Source organism: Schistocerca nitens, chromosome 2 (genome assembly GCF_023898315.1).
Source record: "Schistocerca nitens isolate TAMUIC-IGC-003100 chromosome 2, iqSchNite1.1, whole genome shotgun sequence".
Taxonomy (NCBI): Eukaryota; Metazoa; Arthropoda; class Insecta; order Orthoptera; family Acrididae; genus Schistocerca; species Schistocerca nitens.
Window position 1 is genome coordinate 530,418,718 of NC_064615.1, and position 19,847 is coordinate 530,438,564.

At 44.5% G+C, this 19,847-nt stretch overlaps 1 protein-coding gene and 1 non-coding gene across 2 annotated transcripts in view; both read left to right on the plus strand.

Moving 5' to 3' along the window:
- The window catches only part of LOC126235137 (leucine-rich repeat-containing protein 15-like), a 273,873-nt gene that overhangs the window by 154,214 nt on the left and 99,812 nt on the right, over positions 1–19,847 (plus strand). The window contains exon 3 of the mRNA XM_049943870.1: positions 14,707–14,830. Coding sequence (XP_049799827.1) covers positions 14,707–14,830 — 124 coding nt within the window. The remainder of the gene's footprint in view (positions 1–14,706; positions 14,831–19,847) is intronic.
- On the plus strand, positions 4,553–4,627 carry Trnap-cgg (transfer RNA proline (anticodon CGG)). Its single transcript has one exon. It is a non-coding gene; the product is annotated as a tRNA-Pro (tRNA).

Consider the following 19,847-nt stretch of genomic DNA (forward strand, 5'->3'; position numbering starts at 1 on the left):
TTCTCGACGATAGTCGGTTGAAATTTTGTCGGTTCTTGTTTGTCTGTAAGTGATCTACTTAACTATGGTTTTACCCACCCGACGAATAGATGAATATGCTAACTTCGCTTCTAATATACACTCCTGGAAATTGAAATAAGAACACCGTGAATTCATTGTCCCAGGAAGAGGAAACTTTATTGACACATTCCTGGGGTCAGATACATCACATGATCACACTGACAGAACCACAGGCACATCGACACAGGCAACAGGCCGGCCGAAGTGGCCGTGCGGTTAAAGGCGCTGCAGTCTGGAACCGCAAGACCGCTACGGTCGCAGGTTCGAATCCTGCCTCGGGCATGGATGTTTGTGATGTCCTTAGGTTAGTTAGGTTTAACTAGTTCTAAGTTCTATGGGACTAATAACCTCAGCAGTTGAGTCCCATAGTGCTCAGAGCCATTTTGAACAGGCAACAGAGCATGCACAATGTCGGCACTAGTACAGTGTATATCCACCTTTCGCAGCAATGCAGGCTGCTATACTCCCATGGAGACGATCGTAGAGATGCTGGATGTAGTCCTGTGGAACGGCTTGCCATGCCATTTCCACCTGGCGCCTCAGTTGGACCAGCGTTCGTGCTGGACGTGCAGACCGCGTGAGACGACGCTTCATCCAGTCCCAAACATGCTCAATGGGGGACAGATCCGGAGATCTTGCTGGCCAGGGTAGTTGACTTACACCTTCTAGAGCACGTTGGGTGGCACGGGATACATGCGGACGTGCATTGTCCTGTTGGAACAGCAAGTTCCCTTGCCGGTCTAGGAATGGTAGAACGATGGGTTCGATGACGGTTTGGATGTACCGTGCACTATTCAGTGTCCCCTCGACGATCACCAGTGGTGTACGGCCAGTGTAGGAGATCGCTCCCCACACCATGATGCCGGGTGTTGGCCCTGTGTGCCTCGGTGGTATGCAGTCCTGATTGTGGCGCTCACCTGCACGGCGCCAAACACGCATACGACCATCATTGGCACCAAGGCAGAAGCGACTCTCATCGCTGAAGACGACACGTCTCCATTCGTCCCTCCATTCACGCCTGTCGCGACACCACTGGAGGCGGGCTGCACGATGTTGGGGCGTGAGCGGAAGACGGCCTAACGGTGTGCGGGACAGTAGCCCAGCTTCATGGAGACGGTTGCGAATGGTCCTCGCCGATACCCCAGGAGCAACAGTGTCCCTAATTTGCTGGGAAGTGGCGGTGCGGTCCCCTACGGCACTGCGTAGGATCCTACGGTCTTGGCGTGCATCCGTGCGTCGCTGCGGTCCGGTCCCAGGTCGACGGGCACGTGCACCTTCCGCCGACCACTGGCGACAACATCGATGTACTGTGGAGACCTCACGCCCCACGTGTTGAGCAATTCGGCGGTACGTCCACCCGGCCTCCCGCATGCCCACTATACGCCCTCGCTCAAAGTCCGTCAACTGCACATACGGTTCACGTCCACGCTGTCGCGGCATGCTACCAGTGTTAAAGACTGCGATGGAGCTCCGTATGCCACGGCAAACTGGCTGACACTGACGGCGGCGGTGCACAAATGCTGCGCAGCTAGCGCCATTCGACGGCCAACACCGCGGTTCCTGGTGTGTCCGCTGTGCCGTGCGTGTGATCATTGCTTGTACAGCCCTCTCGCAGTGTCCGGAGCAAGTATGGTGGGTCTGACACACCGGTGTCAATGTGTTCTTTTTTCCATTTCCAGGAGTGTAGATTGCACTTTAGCAATATGTTTAATAATCAGCCAACTTTAAGCTCTTGTGTCTATTATAACACAGCTTTGGCTAGTGTAGTCTTTCACTACATGGTGTCCGTTACCACTTTTTTTGCCTTGTGCGTGTTAACCTTCAGCGATTTGCTCTCGTTTCTACCTATTTTTTTGGAGCATGAGTGTCCATTATCACTGTTTCTGCCCTATATGTTCTAATTTGGAATGATCTGATCTTGTCCCTAGGTATTCCCTTGGAGGATCAGTTTTGACGATTTCGACGTCCACCTTGCGGTTTATAAATTCCAAGTTTATCCACTCAGTGATCAACTTTTAAGAGGTTACACAATGAATCGGTTTACAACTAGTACGTTGGGATATTGCACATGGTTTCTAGCCTTATGAAGTGAAATTTTGTAAGGAGAAACCTATTCATTTTTTTCGCTATAATGCACTATATGTTAACAGCTATCACCTGAAGATGCACCTACAACGAAGTGTGACCGTTTTGTTGCCTAATAAAGGAAACTGTATGCGGCTAACACGGTGTCTATTATCGTTGCTTCTGTCGTATGTGTTCTAATTACCAGTGATTTGCTCTCGTTTCGTAAGTATTTTATTGGGCATGAGCTTTGACGCTCTCGACGTTCACCTTACGGTGTATAAACCCAAAGTTTACCCATCCGATAGTCAACCTTTTTAAGAGGCTACGCAATTAATCGATTTACAACTTGAAGTTCAAGTTCAGCTGCACACAGCTGTGACTCATGCAATGTCGGAACGTACGGCCACTCTCATCCAAGGTGCTCAACTGGCCGTCATAGTCTGACGTCCTCCCTCATGTTGCAACGTTCAACCGTTAGGAAATTGAAGAAACGACTTCAGCGTGTTTGTAGGCACAAAAATAAAAACTAACCTGACCTTCTCAATGAGAACGAATGGTACCATGCAGGCATAACGGTCCTGTCCATAATGTGGCGTAAGGCCGTAGCACTGAACGGAGATTATGTTGACAAACAGGATTTAGTAGCCAAAAGAATGGGGAATTGAATTGTGTATTGTAATCCTGAATAGCGCCAACGTGATTTCAGAGAAAAATTTAACGTCTCTCGTATTCCGGCCCTTGGAACGAGCAACCCGAAAAAGGAGAGGCTAGTCGGCTGTTCAGATACTAGTGATGAGCATGTATGGAAACTGGTAGAACGGAGGTGAAACTGCGAGCAGGCGACAAAGTGTGGAACGTCCGCACGTCATCACGGAGCGTGGAGCTGGAAGCTTGTACGCTCTGTTCAAAAGGACACGCGGCGATTGTAGCACATCTGACACAGTTCATATCTGGTAGAGATCAAAATGTTCAGCGCCCATAGCTGAACATAGGGTTCCACAGCAGACAACCTTACGTGTCGCCATGTCGACCCAACGATTTCGTCAATTACGACTGCAGTGGGGCAGTAAACATCAAGACTGAACAGGAAATCAATGGAGACGTGTCGCCGGCTGCTGTATTATTTGTCGTCATAATACTCTTCGATGACCGGCTGCCACTATCACTCGACATACAGTTCCGTTGTGACGTAACGGATGATATTATTCGGCTCTCCCTGTATGCGCTATAAATCTTCGGTACGCTGCCTATTGAGACACCAAACATTTCGGATGCTTTGCTTATAGAAGCACCCTATGTACGACCACCAACAACTTGACCACGCTAAAATCACTTAGCTCCGACATAACACAATCACAACCATGCAGAGCACTTTTGTGACTACAATTGGCACTTTGAAACGTGTGCTGTTCGCATTGTAGGTGGCATTGTTGGTGTCTCCAGAATGAATTTTCAGTCTGCAGCGGTGTGTCGACTGATTTGAAACTTCTTGAAAGATTCAAAAAATTCATTATTAGTGCATGGATAGATCTGTCGGTAGGGCACTTTCGCGCTAAAGGCGAAGGTCTCATGTTCGTGTCCCGCTGCGGCACACAGTTTTAATCTGCCAGGAACTTTCATATGGTTGGCGTTGCTGGGAGGAACGATTGTAGTGTACATGTGGACGAAAAGGTAACGTGTCACACGGTCCTCGATGTTGATATTGCTTAACATCCTCAACTGCCTCGTGATATCGAATACTTGTATACAAGCCGTTATTATACAAAGTAACACGGTTTGCGAGGAAAGACATTGTTGTGCTTGCTGTAGACATATATTCATACCCCTCACCATCGGCTAATGGGGTCGGAGTATTGCTATCGTGTACTCCCCATCGACTCAGATGATTGGCACTGAATCACAGAGGGAGGTTCCACAGCGTGTAACACATTGGATTCAGATTCAGGAAGAATAGGTTCGAATTCCTCCTGACATCCATATTTAGATTGTAAACGCTGTGATGGTACTTTTGAGTACATTAGTTTTCTTTTCCATCATTGTTGTATCTGCTCAAGTTTGTGACAATCGGATACTCAGGGGGCTATCCTACTGAACCGTGTGGGTATCAACATGCGTACAATATCCCATATATAGGGAACTACAACAGGTTTTTTGAAACGACAAAAGGCACTTAAATTAAACACAGTCCATTGTTTCACTTGTAGACAGTTGGCGGTCCGTTATCAGTCTATCTCAGTCCAACATCAATCATCTCCCTTAGCCACGTAACTCAGTTCGTTCAGCAGTTTCACATCACGCATATTTGAATTACTTAGTTACTTCCAGAATGAGATTTTCACCCTGCAGCGGAGTGTGCGCTGATATGAAACTTCCTGGCAGATTAAAACTGTGTGCCCGACCGAGACTCGAACCCGGGCGTGAGTCGTGCTTCGGTAGCTCAGTTGGTAGAGCACTTGCCCGCGGAAGGCAAAGGTCCCGAGTTCGAGTCTCGGTCGGGCACACAGTTTTAATCTGCCAGGAAGTTTCATATCAGCGCACACTGCGCTGCAGAGTGAAACTCTCATTCTGGAAACATCCCCCAGGCTGTGGCTAAGCCATGTCTCCACAATATCCTTTCTTTCAGGAGTGCTAGTTCTGCAAGGTTCGCAGAAGAGCTTCTGTAAAGTTTGGAAGGTAGGAGACGAGGTACTGGCAGAAGTAAAGCTGTGAGTACCGGGCGTGAGTCGTGCTTCGGTAGCTCAGTTGGTAGAGCACTTGCCCGCGAAAGGCAAAGGTCCCGAGTTCGAGTCTCGGTCGGGCACACAGTTTTAATCTGCCAGGAAGTTACTTAGTTACTTCTTCCGAAACTGTTCAAGGCATCATTTGATATTCAACATTTATACACGGTTGCCTAAGAGATTAGTCTACTATGTGCTATTTATGGCTGCCACAAACGTGCCATTCGAAAATATTCAAACTACTCAGGATTTACGATTCTAAACACTTTTACTTTATTTACGATATTGTAGTGCCTGTGATATTAACAACACAAACACTGCAATATTGTATTTATCCACCTATTCCAGGCAGAGACTTTGAATTAAAATATCTCCCCCCTCCCCCGTACGGGAATTACGTAGCATGTCTACGTGTAAACGAGTACAGGATGTGACGCAGCCACGACGACATTCGGAAGTTTTCGTCTCTCCATGAGCCATGCCACGGACAGCCAACGCGGTTTTAGGGACCGCTCGCTTAAAGCGAGAAATTCGGGTTCGAGTCCCGATCCGCCACAAATTTCCACTGTCGTCATTCCGTTATACCGTTGTGTCTAAACATTGTTGTCTTATAAAATTACTTGCCATGAATATTCAGCGAAACACAGGACTCAAGTAGTTCTCCTCGTCATTTTCAGACTTATCATACTTCAGCATTAGACTTTGGTCCACGCTTCTGACTGTCACCCTTGACTCTTACGCTAGTCGCCGGCCCGGATGTCTCGAAAGCGCGCTCAATCTACCGGCGATTCTTTCGCCCTTCGCGCCTTACTGTGCGATTCAGAAACTTCTAGAGTATTAGCAGTATCACAGCTACAGGAAATGGGCTGCTAATATTGATCTTTATGAAAAATATGGTTCATGTTATCCTTACATGCCTCGTGTCCTGCGACCTGGCCATCAACGAGACGTCAAACCCTCATCTCATTTCCTTCTTTAGCACTGAATCGAAATTGTAGCTTAACGGCGCTGTATTACAAACAGTTGTCACATTAGCTTAAGTGGCCACTCTCACGGAACCGTCTCAACCTTGTAACGATCGGTATTGATGGTAGGCGGGCAGGTACTTGACCTGTGGCGCGCGCTGAAAGGAGCGCTGACGTGCGTGGGTGTGTCGGTAGGTGGCGGTGAGCGGCGACGGCGCCGGAGGGGGAGGGGAGGGGTGTTAGGGGGAGATAAGGGGTGCTCCACAAATTACCGCGTCAGGTCGGGGCGTCCAATTACAGACTGTCAGCAGCAAAGGTGTCCAGCCTGCGAGCTGACGCAGCCCCGGGGGATAGCCTGTCAGGCTGCATCAGATATCGTTACAACGTGCGTGAGCATCCGTCGTTCGCTAGACCTAGTGCATCGGCTGTGCCTGATTGTACCTATTATGCTCTAAATAAATATATCAGCTACTCAGGAAATTCATTTGCGTGTGATATCCGTCAGCGGCACTCAGTTGCAATTTAATTTACTTTTCGAATTTTTATTTGATTCTGGTACAAATCTCTGCATGCAGTCTACTCTTATGGCTTATGGAGCGTACATCTAGTACTGCCCTTGTGATATAAATCTAAGTCAGAAGCCGAATTCGTTAGAACAATAATGACAAAAAAAGTTCTGATGTTGACAATTAAGTAGTTCAAAAATGTTCAAATGTGTGTGAAATCTTATGGGACTTAACTGCTATGGTCATCAGTTCCTAAGCTTACAGACTACTTAACCTAAATTATCCTAAGTACAAACACACACACCCATGCCCGAGAGAGGACTCAAACCTCCGCCTGGACCAGCCGCACAGTCCATGACTGCAGCGCCTTAGACCACTCGGCTAATCCTGCGCGGCGGACAATTAAGTAAAATTATGAATAAAACAATTTACTGAATCTGTCACTTGTCTGTTTCCTCGCTAGTCGTTTCGATGGTTCACATAATCATCTTCAGTTGGAGAATTGTGTAGCTAAGTTCCTGTTATTAGTGTAGACTACAGATGCCTTCTCACAGCAGCAGACCAAGTGCAAGGCTATGCTCCGTCTTTCGCCAGTGATGAAATTGGTTGTTGAGAAAAGGCAGTGTTAAAGGTAAAAAAAGGCGAATTGGTATGGGTACAGTGTACTCACAAAGGAATCGCAGCGGCTTTTCCATTAAGATATTGAGATAAATCACTGAGAACTAGACCTGGGTGGCCGGTGGCGAACTGAACATCTGTCCACCCGAAGTTGAATCAAACATCTGTCAGCTCACGGCACATAAAAGGTTTAGTTTCAAACGTGGCACACGTTACGAATTATATACTATCTACTCAGAAGTATCTGTTCATTTGTTAAAAGACGTGTCCACCCTTCGCCTTTATGACGGTTTTAGCTTTTCTGGGGGTGCTTTCCATTAGGTGTCTGGATGTATTTTTAGGAATAGCAGACATTTTGTCCTTAATATTCCGCTAGCGGTGCCCCTATTCCGCCATTAATGGAGGACCTCAGAAGTGCACAATTCATTTTCACGCGAAAAAAGTTTCTGAAGAACAACAGATTGCACTGAAAATTAAGGGAAAGGGTGAGGAACATCAGAATATGTTAAAAATGGACTGTATTGCAGCTTACCTTCAACAGAGGAAACTTACATACTTCACGTATATATTACTCATGACTGCGTTACATCACGAACCTTCACGAAGAAAATCTTAGGAATTGTATTATTTTCGAAATTTACTCACCACAAAATCACAGAACTCAGTAAAGTAAACAACATTTTAAATATCAGGTAGCAGGGAATTACATACCACATTATCACAGCATGAATTTCCCTTTGTTCCTCGGGCAGATGCTAATAAACTATTTCAGGAACTGTCAGACGCTTCATTGCTACCCTGCACTGTATTTTGAGTAGCGTGACATTCGTTGTAAATTGTAGTTATGTGACTGAAAGTAATTTTCACAAGCAACACAAGAGTACTTCATGCTTTTGCACCGTTTCCTCTGGTAACAAGGCGCACACAATTATTTCCTGCAGTTGAAGCCTTTCTGCGATATCGGCGTGACCTCAACCAACCATAGCCGTAGCTGTATGGGCAGAGGTGTCTCATCGTTTCTTCGTCGTACCATTACGTTAATTATCAGCCCTCTGATTAAGAGCCGCGCAGCATAGCTGCGTGGCCTGAGGCCTCTTGTCACCGTTCGGGTGGCTCCCCCTGTCGGAGATTCGAGTCCTTAGCGTAAGTTAGTGTAATTTAGATTAGGTAGTGTCTAAGCTTAGGCACCGATGACCTCAGCAGTTTGGTCCCATAAGATCTTTCCACAAATTTCCATTTTCTGAGCAAGTGACGCAAGAACGCCCTCCGGCTGTCCGAGTCATAGTCGTTTCCAGCTTTCCGAGCTTTCATACCGACCACGTTGAGAACAGAAAAAAATAACCTTTGACGATTGCAGTGTATTTCTAGCCACATCATAGGTTGTGCTATTAACCGTATCAATGCCCCCTTTCATCTGGTTGTAAAATAAGATAATTTCAGGTTTGTTCATGGGACCATTTTTGTCGTCGATCATATTGTCGAAGTGGAGACTTGATAAGAAAATCACATTTTGGTTTTTACGGGGAATGTACGAAACCATCGTACTCTCTCTCTTGAAACCTAAAAGGCTGGACTATTCGCCTCTTCTTGACATATTTTTGAACTCAGCCAGATTTTGCCATATATTCTTCTTCAAGGTGGCAACGTCTGAAAGTCTTATCTGTCAGTTAATTCATTAGGGGGACGTCGCCGAACCATTTGTCAGTGGTCAGATTAGGCCTGTGTTGATTACTGGCATTATCTTTCTGCGAACGACGTCAGAAGAGTGATTACTGACATGATCCTCCTACTCCGGTTGCTTGCCAGCATATATTTTCCTCTCGCAGGTGTAGCACATATTTGTGTCAACAAGGGAAAAAATTTTGGCGGCATACTTTGCTGGCTTGGACGGGATGTACTGACGAACACGGCAATGCCACCGGAGGCTTCCAGTTTTTCATCGGGAGTAACATATTCTTCAAAGGAGTAACATTTATGGCAGTTAACAACAAATATTTCAAATATTTCTCTTATTGGAGCAAGTCGGTCGGTCGTTTTCCTATCTGCTTGCATCTCGTTGCAGTTAAATGGAATGCATCTCATCAAAAATTGTAAACAAGTCAACGACGAGGTGAGCCTAAATGACTCCCCCCGACTTCATTGTTATCCCACAACACTTCCAAATTTAGGCGCGACGCTTGATAGACACCATCAAGATATAGGAAGCCAATAAAAGCTTTTCTTTCAACTAGGTTCGTTATACGAGCATCCCTAGGACGTGTGGGAGCTGGTATCACTTTGTCAGTGTATTGATTCGTCCATTAACGAGTGAGTTCAGAAATGACCCGTCGTAAAGGAGCCGCCATGCGTCAGAGATAGTTTCCACATGTCTGGCTTCACGTTTCACACCAGGAACATGAATAAATAATTTCTACTTCTCGTGTTTCTACTGTTCGGTAGATGACGTTCATTCCACATTCCATTGGATCGAGCCAGTGACCTTCTTGTTCCTCATTCGTTTCGCACGTTCTTCAATTTCATCTTCAGTGTCAGTATCAGGAAGATCGTCAAAGGCGTTGTCATCCTTCAAAGCCACATCAAACAGAGCCCTGTGCAGCCTGCCAAAGTTTTGAGTGTTGTCACCATCAAAGATTCGTCGTGAAGTCTTCATACTGCAATACTGGCTGCTAGAAATTACATGAATGGTGACCCCGCTCCTGCTAGGTACAGACTGGTTTTTATACCTGAAATTTATTCTACGATCGAATTAACTGCCCCCATAATCACAGATGACAACACAGTTTGACGGAAAATGTAAATTTGCAAAACTCCTGTCTCTTTTCTGAAGGATTTATTGAAGCCTGCAGCTGTCATTCTCTTTATTCCTGTACGATTCTAAAATTTCGGCCTTAGGCCATGTTCAAGCTTCATGAAGCTTTACTCGGTTGGTAATTCACCTGTTCCCTCTTTTTTAATCCACATAGTTGGCTCCTGGTCCATGGCTTCAGTTCTACAGTCTGGGGAATTACATACACAATTTGCAGCTTATTAAAACCTTTTAATAAGCTGAAATCTAGTGTTTTTACGGAAATTTGTGATTGTAGAACTGAAGCCATGGACGAAGAGCCAACTATGTGGATTAAAAAAGAGGGAACAGATGAATTACCAACCAAGTTAGGCTCCATGATACTTGAAAATGGCCTAAGGCCGAAATTAGAGAATCGTACAGGAATAAAAAGAATGGCAGCTGAAGGCTTCAAAAAATCTTTCAAAAAATTCGTCGCAGCTGCTGACTCTATCGCATTATTATACTCCTATGTCTGCAAACTTACACGAAAATTGGCGCAACACCTGTGTGGTGAAGTGGTCTGCTGCCAAGTTCGACCTTGGGCGGTGACGCGACTGTCCGTTAGAAGTACGGAAATCCGGAGAATATTGACTCAAAGAACGTTCCACAACACTGTCGCGAACGGTGGAAAGGAAAGCGAAACAATCATGCAGCTCTTGAGTGGGCGTCACTAGTGGAAGATTAAGAGCCTAAACCAGAGAAGGTACTCATGTTGGACACTGGGGTGGTGCTCTATGACAGGCTGTATTGTCATGCTGACGCAATCAGTCATCCTCTCCGAATTGTTCCTCTGCGATACACATTACAGAGGCTGTAAAATATGTTAATATCTATACTCATTTAACGTCTCCTTAAGCGCAATGAGCAACTACAACATAACCAAGGGAAACACCGTCATATGACAACACCACCACATTCATACTTCACAGTTGGTGCTACACACAATCGCAAGCAAAGCTCTCCAGTGATTTACCAAACCGAAAGTCTTCCATCAGACAGTCACAGGGTACAGCGTGATTCATCACTCCAGATCATTCGTTTTCAGTCATCCGCTGTCCAGTTGCGCCGCTCTTCACACCACCACAAGCGTCGCTTAGAACTAACCATAAGAATGTGTGGTTTATGAGGAGCTTCTCGACCAATGTATCCCTTTCTTTGTTTCTCTGTTTAGAGTCATTGTGGTAACTGGACCGCTGACAGCTGGTAACTCACAGGCAACTCCTTCCGCATATTTTATGCGTTCTCTTTGCTTAGCTCTGATTGTTCTTTCAAGTTTCCACTTCGCAGTCATATTACCAACAGTCGAAGTGGGCTGTTTTAGACGGGTTGAAATATCACTGATGCATTTACTTACTCAGGTGACACGCAGGTACAAGTCCACATCAGAAGTCACTTAGCTCTTGTGACCGACCGATTCTGGTGTTCCTGCTCCACTACTGACGATACTCCGTTTCTCGTTTTTACACTGGAAGCGCCACTTGTGATATCAAGTGGACAATTCCGCGTTACATACGAGGGTTCGGATACTTTTCATCAGGTAGTGTACGTTTTTGCCATGCCCTTGCCGCAGTGGTAAAACCGTTTCCCGTCAGATTACCGAAGATAAGCGATGTCGGACTGGGCTAGCACTTGGATGGGTGACCATCCGGTCTGCTGAGCGCTGGTGGCAAGCGGGGTGCGCTCAACGTTTGTGAGGCAAACTGAGCAGCTACTTGATTGAGAAGTAGCGGCTCCGGTCTCGTAAACAGACATACGATCGGGAGAGCGGTGTGCTGACCACATGCCCCTCCGTATCCGCATCCAGTGACGCCTGTGGACTGAGGATGACACGGCGGCCGGCCGGTACCGTTGGGCCTTCCAAAACCGGTTCGGACGAAGTTTACTTTTTAGTTTTAGTGTACGTGTTTACATTGGTTTACATATTCAGTGCAATAGAGTCGCAAAAAGAATTGGGCTAAGGGATCTAAAGAATTTCTCTGTATCAGAGTAAGTGTAGAACTCGCCAACGGCCTTGCGTTGATGAACACACCGGTTCCCGTCAGGTCACGGAAGCTATCCATACCTGGGTGCTCTTGGACGGTTAACCATCACAATACATCACGCGCTGTTGGGATTTTTCCGTCTTCCTTCCTGCAAACAAGACGACTAGAATACGGCATTATGTTCCAGACCTTCCGCTAGTGTCTCATGCAGTGAGGTCATTAACAGAGTCCACCAGGTGGGGATGCTAACATCGGCGGCCAAGAGGACTAGAACACGGCATTAAGTTCCAGACCTCCCCCTAGTGTCTCATGGAGTGAGGTCATTAACAGAGTCCACCAGGTGGGGATGCTAACATCGGCGGCCAAGAGGACTAGAACACGGCATTAAGTTCCAGACCTCCCCCTAGTGTTCAAATGGTTCAAATGGCTCTGGGCACTATGGGACTCAACATCTTAGGTCATAAGTCCCCTAGAACTTAGAAGTACTTAAACCTAACTAACCTAAGGACATCACACACACCCATGCCCGAGGCAGGATTCGAACCTGCGACTGTAGCAGTCCCGCGGTTCCGGACTGCAGCGCCAGAACCGCTAGACCACCGCGGCCGGCTCCCCCTAGTGTCTCATGGAGTGAGGTCATTAACAGAGTCCACCAGGTTGGGATGCTAACATCGGCGGCCCGCCTGGTGCTATTTAAGAAGAGTAGACCACGTGCTGACACCGGTTTTCAAATGGCTCTGAGCACAATGGGACTTAACTTCTGAGGTCATCAGTCCCCTAGAACTTAGAACTACTTAAACCTAACTAACCTAAGGACATCACACACATCCATGGCCGAGGCAGGATTCGAACCTGCGACCGTAGCGGTCGCGCGGTTCCAGATGTAGCGCCTAGAACCACCTGGCCACCCCGGCCGGCGTACCGGTTTTCAATCTCTCGCTTCTCTCATCATCGTACAACAACGCAAACATGACACCGCACTACACACACGCACACATACACGCACGCACGCACACACACACACACACACACACACACACACACACACACACACACACGCACGCATGCGCGCGCCTTCGTAGAAGGAAGTGTCGTTGTGTACGAAGTAAAGACGTATGCAATTAGGCGGCTGAGCCTGTACCTCGGTGTCACCCAGCCTACCATGCCACACGAGTTTACATTTATTTTAGTTTTTTGGTTCCTTATATTAAAATCTTCGGTCAGATTTTGAAAATTATTTAAGATAATTCTCATTGATTGTTCCGTCTCCAATTGCATACATTTTTAATTCAATTACATGTTTCGATCACTCTAATCGTCTTCAGATCTAAGTAGCTGCATCACCAACCCGTCTTGACTACTCAGATAAATATGTCAGAGTGCTGAAAGTTAACTGGGTGTAGAGTTTGAACTCTCACTGCGATGAAAGAAAAAAAAGCCACACAAAATGCTAACTCTGGCACTTGTCAAGGACAGGAAAATAATACGACAATTGATAGAAAATGCTGCGTGCATGTCCGGTGATAGATTCAGTCCACTGACTTCCCAGATAAGGAACACACTAACTTTTGCAATAAACCAAGTCGCTCACTACAAATATACATCGTTGGAGTACCGTAGACTAAAACCAGCTTCTTTTAGCCCAAAATATAATACTTTCTCTGATACCGACTGTAATTTCCACTCAGTACGTGCGCAACACATATGTGTGGAAAATTTATTCGCACTACTTGTAGTGACTACAACGCCCCCGAGAAAAAGATTTTCTGTTATTTAATCAGTTTCATTTCTTTCTCATCAATAATATTAAATAATACAGGACTGCATTTTCTACCACGGTTTTATCCGAAGTCATGCAAGATAAAATACATCCGATAATGCAAAAGACTATAAGCAGTGGTTCGACTTGTATAAATATATCGTTTGCCTGAATTACCGTAATTTCCTACAAGCTGAATTAAGCAATAAAAATAAAATCGCTAATACTATCATTAAAGAATATTTCTCACTATATTATTTCTGTATTATTTCTGTTCCTAAGCAGTCCACTGTTTACCACACGAAGTCGAAATGATTGTATGTATTCTGTGACCACAAAATTAAATATTTTTTATTATTATGCAGTTTGAAGAGATGGCAGAAAGTAAGACAGAAGGCGTGTGAATCAATCATTAACATTTTATGGGGAAGGATGCCCCAGTTAGTTCCGATGTATTCTTTCGCCAGTAAATTAGATATTTTTATTGTATGGAATTTGAAGAAATGGCAGAAAATATGAACGGAACCGCGTGACAAAATCATTAACGTTTTATAGGAAAGGATGATCCAGTTCTACCGTATTCGTAGAAAATGAGATATGCATCAAATTGATTCTGGAAAATACGCTTAGAAGGGTCGAAGAAGTGCATTACAACTTGAGCGCTAACAACAAATTGTAATGGTAGACTACAACAGGATAAAACCATAGACAGTAACAAACGTATTGCACTGAAATACAAAAGTGTGACAAATAATGTGCAGATTTTTCTCCGTGTTACATCGTCATTTCCAAGGCTTGCTACTTCACAGTAAGGGTATGTACATTTTGTTGCACAAGGGACTGCGATTTTATCCTGCTATACTCTTAGCACCGCCACATTAAACGAGTCACGGCTTTCTTCATGTGTGCGTGGTTTTTGCACAACTGTAGTATAAAGACGCTGGTAATTTCTTTATAAGCATCTTTCCGCTTCCCATAAATAATTTCCAGGGAATACCGTTGCTCTTTTTTATTTATTTATATTTTTATAAATAATGCGACCACTTGTTTCCTCTTATCATTTTCCATGTTATGTAATGTTCCACCTTCGACTACCGCACTGTTGACGAGACTTTAAATACTAACGTTTCTATTTTTCAACTAAACTCGTACTTAAGGCATTAGTATTAATTATGATCGTACTGTGAACATTTTTTGTGATTTAGGAACAACCATCATCGTTCAGGCTTTGGGTATGAGACTTGCCCAGACAGCATAGAGAAAAATATCTGGCTCGACGTGAAAGTGCAAATGATACCATCCAAAACAGTAAATGAAACCAGACCCAATGTGAGTGTAATAAGCTATAAAACTGTGATCTGTCAGCGTTTCCCCTGCAGAAATGAAATTTCTTTGTGGGAGCAGTCATTAAACAAGAGCAGACCAGATAAGAAACGAAACAGAGTAACAAGACTAATGGTATAACCAGTTTATTGTAAAATGTTGCACTGAGAAACCTTATGAAATTGAACGATGCCGAACGGGAGACAGATTTATTGAAACAGTTCTGTGAAAGTGCATCCGCAAGGAAATCAACTACAACACAGAAATATTAGCAGTTCTAGTTATTCCAGCGTCTGAAGTACTTGCCATGTATTCACGTTAACAGACTTAGTAAAAATTCGAAAAAGCACAGCTACAAACGGTATAGCCCTTATGAAATTGGAAAAAGAGACGCTCAGGGACTCAACTGAAAACTCTGCAACAAAGACGACGTAGTTCTCAAGAATCCCTTTTGTTTAACTTCTGAGAGTCTGTATTCGAGGAGGATTGGCGACCATTCAGCTGTCATCATCGCATATCTCCCACACGGGTCATAAAAATGAGAGAAGGGAGAATGGGACGTGTACATCGGCATATAGGCAGTCATTTCTCGTTCGCCCCATACCGGAATAAAATAGGACGGAAAATCGATAATAACGGTATGAAGCATGCTTCGGTATGGTCTGTGCAACATCGTGCGCATTATTTACATATATGCAGATACAGAATAGTGAAGAATGCTAAAATCTGAAGTGAACATTAATACCTGATCAAATACGCGCGACTTCCTACAGCACCAAGTTAAAAGCGGCGATCAGACATTTTCCATTCGAAGGCCGTGCAGTCTAGAATCAGTGTGCTAGTGAAGCAAAATCACCTTGGCTTTAGGCAAGCATCGCACCGACTCACCAGATTGAAGATACCCATTTGGTAAAAACTGTGTCCCGTTGCGTAAAAAAGTCCGTAACTCCTTGCTGCGCATCCTCGTTACACAGGAATCGTCGACTCTTCAGGGCCTTTTTTTATGGAATTGAAACCATGATAATCGCTTGAGGAGAGATCAGGACCATAGGGCGGCTGTTCGCGTGTGACCCACTTGAATTTGTGTAACTTATACGTTACGACATTTGCAATGAGGGAACGTGCGTCACCATGAAGCAGCAGCATCCATTCTCGCACACCGTTCTACAATTGTAGTTTTCATCAGACATGCTGCCCCATACACATTCTACGTTCTCTGATTGATGTCTACCGGTGTTTGTGCTTCGACAGCCAAAAGAATAACAGATTGTTGATCCTCTTTGGACGCATTTGGTAATAACTATAGCTCACGTTTCCGCATTTACAACAAGCACGTCGGAAAAACTCGAACGCCCCAATAATTCACTGCCTATATGTTGGTGTTTTTACACCCACATCGGAGTCGCGCTACGTTGCATATGCGCTGCAGCAACGAAAACTTCTTGATCGCCCCTTATATAAACACGAAAGCAGAGAGCATTCAATGGACGCCTATGAAGAGCCAACCTGATTACTTATAAAGTGGAGACAGTGGTAAAAACATATGGGAAGTCAGCTCGATAGCTGTACGATCAGTGCGGCTGATTGCTAACTGATGGGACTCGGGTTCGATTCCCGGCGTGGTCGGAGATTTTCTCCGCTCGAGGACTGGGTGTTGTGATGACCTTACGTTCATGTCATCATTACTGATATTATACTATTGATAGGGTAATATGGACGCGTCCCAAAAGCAAGCAAATGAAAAAAAAATAAAAACAATGGAAGTGCTCCCCGATTTACTGATGTGCTGAATGTTGGAGCTAGAAATGGCGTATGGTGCAAGTGTAGACACGTTATCTGAGCAGCCTCTTGCTGACAGCCATGCAGTGAACCTCGAAAGGTAACTGACTTTCTGTGTGGGATGATAACCGGTGCAAGACTGGTGGTTTGTTGCAAATCGGAGGTTATACAGGTGCAGAATCTTCGGCTTTTCCCAAGAAAGAACGGATGCGGTATGCGTACCTACAATCAGATCGGACAGCAACTACACGCACACCCCCATTCCACAGGTGGCCTGCCTATATGCGTCGTCTACTTCCTGCACATACCAGTACACATGCAGGCCAGCTACGACCACGACAATATTCTGGTAGCAAAGTAACACAGCAACAGTAACAATATCAAAGCTTGTTATAGCCTGAAACTCAGAACACCGCATTTGCAGACACTACTCTCGCAGAAAGGCGGCCTTCCAATCGAGGATTAGAGCAGCAGCCAGTGCAGGAGTATTTCTCTCGGCAAGTCATATGTCTGAAAATAGTCTGCGCTGCGGAAGAGTATTTTTCCAGCGAACAGCCATTGATAAGCCATTCGTCGCCAGGGGGTACATCAGACAATACTCCTGACTGCAGTTAGTCATATACAGTGACTTACGACTAGCACCGATCGTCACCGATGCTGGACGGACCTTACCGTAACTGCCACTGGCCTTCAGACCCAAAGCTTCATGCCACGCCTCACTGATTCAGGACATCATCACAAACCTTTCAGTGATGTTACTTGATAATTTCTTCCTGTGACTCACATCAAACGTGTGCAGTAACCTGTAGTGTTATTTCCTACTGTAATTGTTCCTCAGTAAGAAAATATCTGTTTTAGTGGACTACTATTTTATGTGCATTTACAGAATCCCTGAAATAAAATCAAGAATTCTAGTTTCCGAGGTCAGCAGTGTCTTGAAAAGATCTTCAGTATCATACAATGTTTCCAAACTCGTACACCGCCGCACAAGGCAAGTGGTTGAGAACGAACGTCATGTTGCCGTAAACCATACGATCGACTGTCTACTGTGAATCATATCGTAATCAGTTGGAATGCGGGGCAACAGGAACCAATTTCTACCAGGACTCTACGGAAACAAATATACCGCGCTGGCTTCAGAAGTCGACAGCCGTTCTATCACGAAGCATTGAGTGCTATTGAGGGGAGATCTCAAATTGAGTCCATATTTTCAGATTTATTGCGGCTTTTGACACAGTTCCTCACAAGCGGCGTCGAATAAAATTGCGTACCTTTGCAGTATCGTTACGGCAATGTAGCTCAATTCGCGATTTCCTGTCAGAAACGGTATAGTTCGTAGTAACTGACGGACAGTCAGAAATGATATGGGCTGTTCAACGACGAAGTTCATAATCAACGTAAGTGATGTAGGGGACAATCTGAGAAGTCATCTTAGAATTTTTTCAGTAATGCTGTCGTTTATCGTCTAGTAAAATTATCAGAAGGTCAAGTCGCTTAGTTATCTGCATGGTGCGAAAATTAGCAATTTCAGTTACTCGATAAATCAGCAAATTTAGAGACTGTACGTAAACAACTAACCCAGGCACAAATACGTTTAAATGCTTTATTCAAATGCCATAACCGGTTTCGGGCTACCCTGACGGTCTTCAGGTGGCTAACATTTCCATTTACATTGATATTTTAGTCAGCAGCATGTCGTCTGTTCCTGCATTACACAAGAATATTTAGAGGAGTTTACATACTATTTCATCTATAAAAACATGCTAATGAGCATGAATTTCTTTATATGTAGCGTTAGGGAGTCGCATTCAGTACAAATGTTCCAGTTGGTGGCGATTTGTTATGTTTGTCTGCATCATGTCGTTATCCACTGGAACATACGTAAGTGTATACATCTGTTTCACCTTACATCTAAATGTATGCAGATCAAATAGCAGGATCTTATTAATGAAGTAACACAGAAAGTGACTCTAAATATTCTTGTGCAATGCAAGAGTATACTTCGTACTGCTGTCCGAAACATCAGTGTAAACGAAAATGTTAGCCATTTGAGGATGGGTATGGTAGCTTGAATCCGGCTACGGCATTCAAATAAAGCATTTTAAAAGACTTGTGGCTGGTTGCGTTGTTCACCAACAATCATTAACGGTAGCGGGGTTCAGAAGATGCTACATGTCGCTTCAAGTAAATACGTAGAATTATAACTAACGGACAACTTAAATTGTAGCCATGTCATAGAAAATGTTACGGGGAAGGTGAACCAGAAAGAGCGTTACAGTGGCAAAGCACTTTGAAGATGCAACGAATCTACTGAAGAGACTGTGTACACTTAGTTTGTCCGTCCTCATCTGGATTACTCCTACGCATTGTGGAATCTTTCCTAGATAGGATTCAACAAAAGACTTTGAAAAGTTCAAAGAATGGTGACTAATATTCTACTATCGAGAAATGACGCAGAGAGTGTCATGGGTATGATATGCGAGTTGGGGTGGCAATAATTAAAAATAGATGTTCTCCCGCTGCTGCGAAATCTTTCCAAGAAGTTTCTATTACCAGCTTTCCCCTCTTACTATGACAATATGTTGTTGATTCCACCTCCATAAGTAGAAACGACCATCGTAATAAAATAATAGCACTCACAAGTAGATCCGAAAAGAAATTGTTGTTCGTTTTTCCCACGCGATTCGACAGTGGGACGATAGAACTGCCTGCTAAATGCTTAGATGAATTGCAAAATAGTCATTTAGACGTCCAGTGCCTTCCTACTGTAACAGAGTTCTATTTTTAATAACTCTTATCCAAACGAACAAGTTATAACAGAATGTAATGATTTCTAGAGGCCACAACGGAAAAAAAGACATCGATAATAAATACGCCTAGTGCTCACTTAAGAAAAAAATTTAAAATTTGAATTTTAATGAGAGACAGCAGGTCCTATAACAATAACAAATTTAGTGATTATGCTCAATGAATGTTCCGCACTGGCTGGCTGCTGCTTCTGTCCTCGATATTAGAACGCCGCCTGTCGGCTATAGTAGCGCCTGCAGTGATAGTGACCTTTGTTCCCGGCTATAACAAGCTGCGATGATATTACTGTTGCTGTGTTATTTCTTACTGTAATTGTTCCCGAGTAAGAAAGTACGTACCGAATTCCCGTAAATAAAAGCAAGAATTCTACGCTTGCCTGATGTCGGCGGATAAATACGATATTGCAGTGCCTGTCTTATTCTGAATTACAATGCAA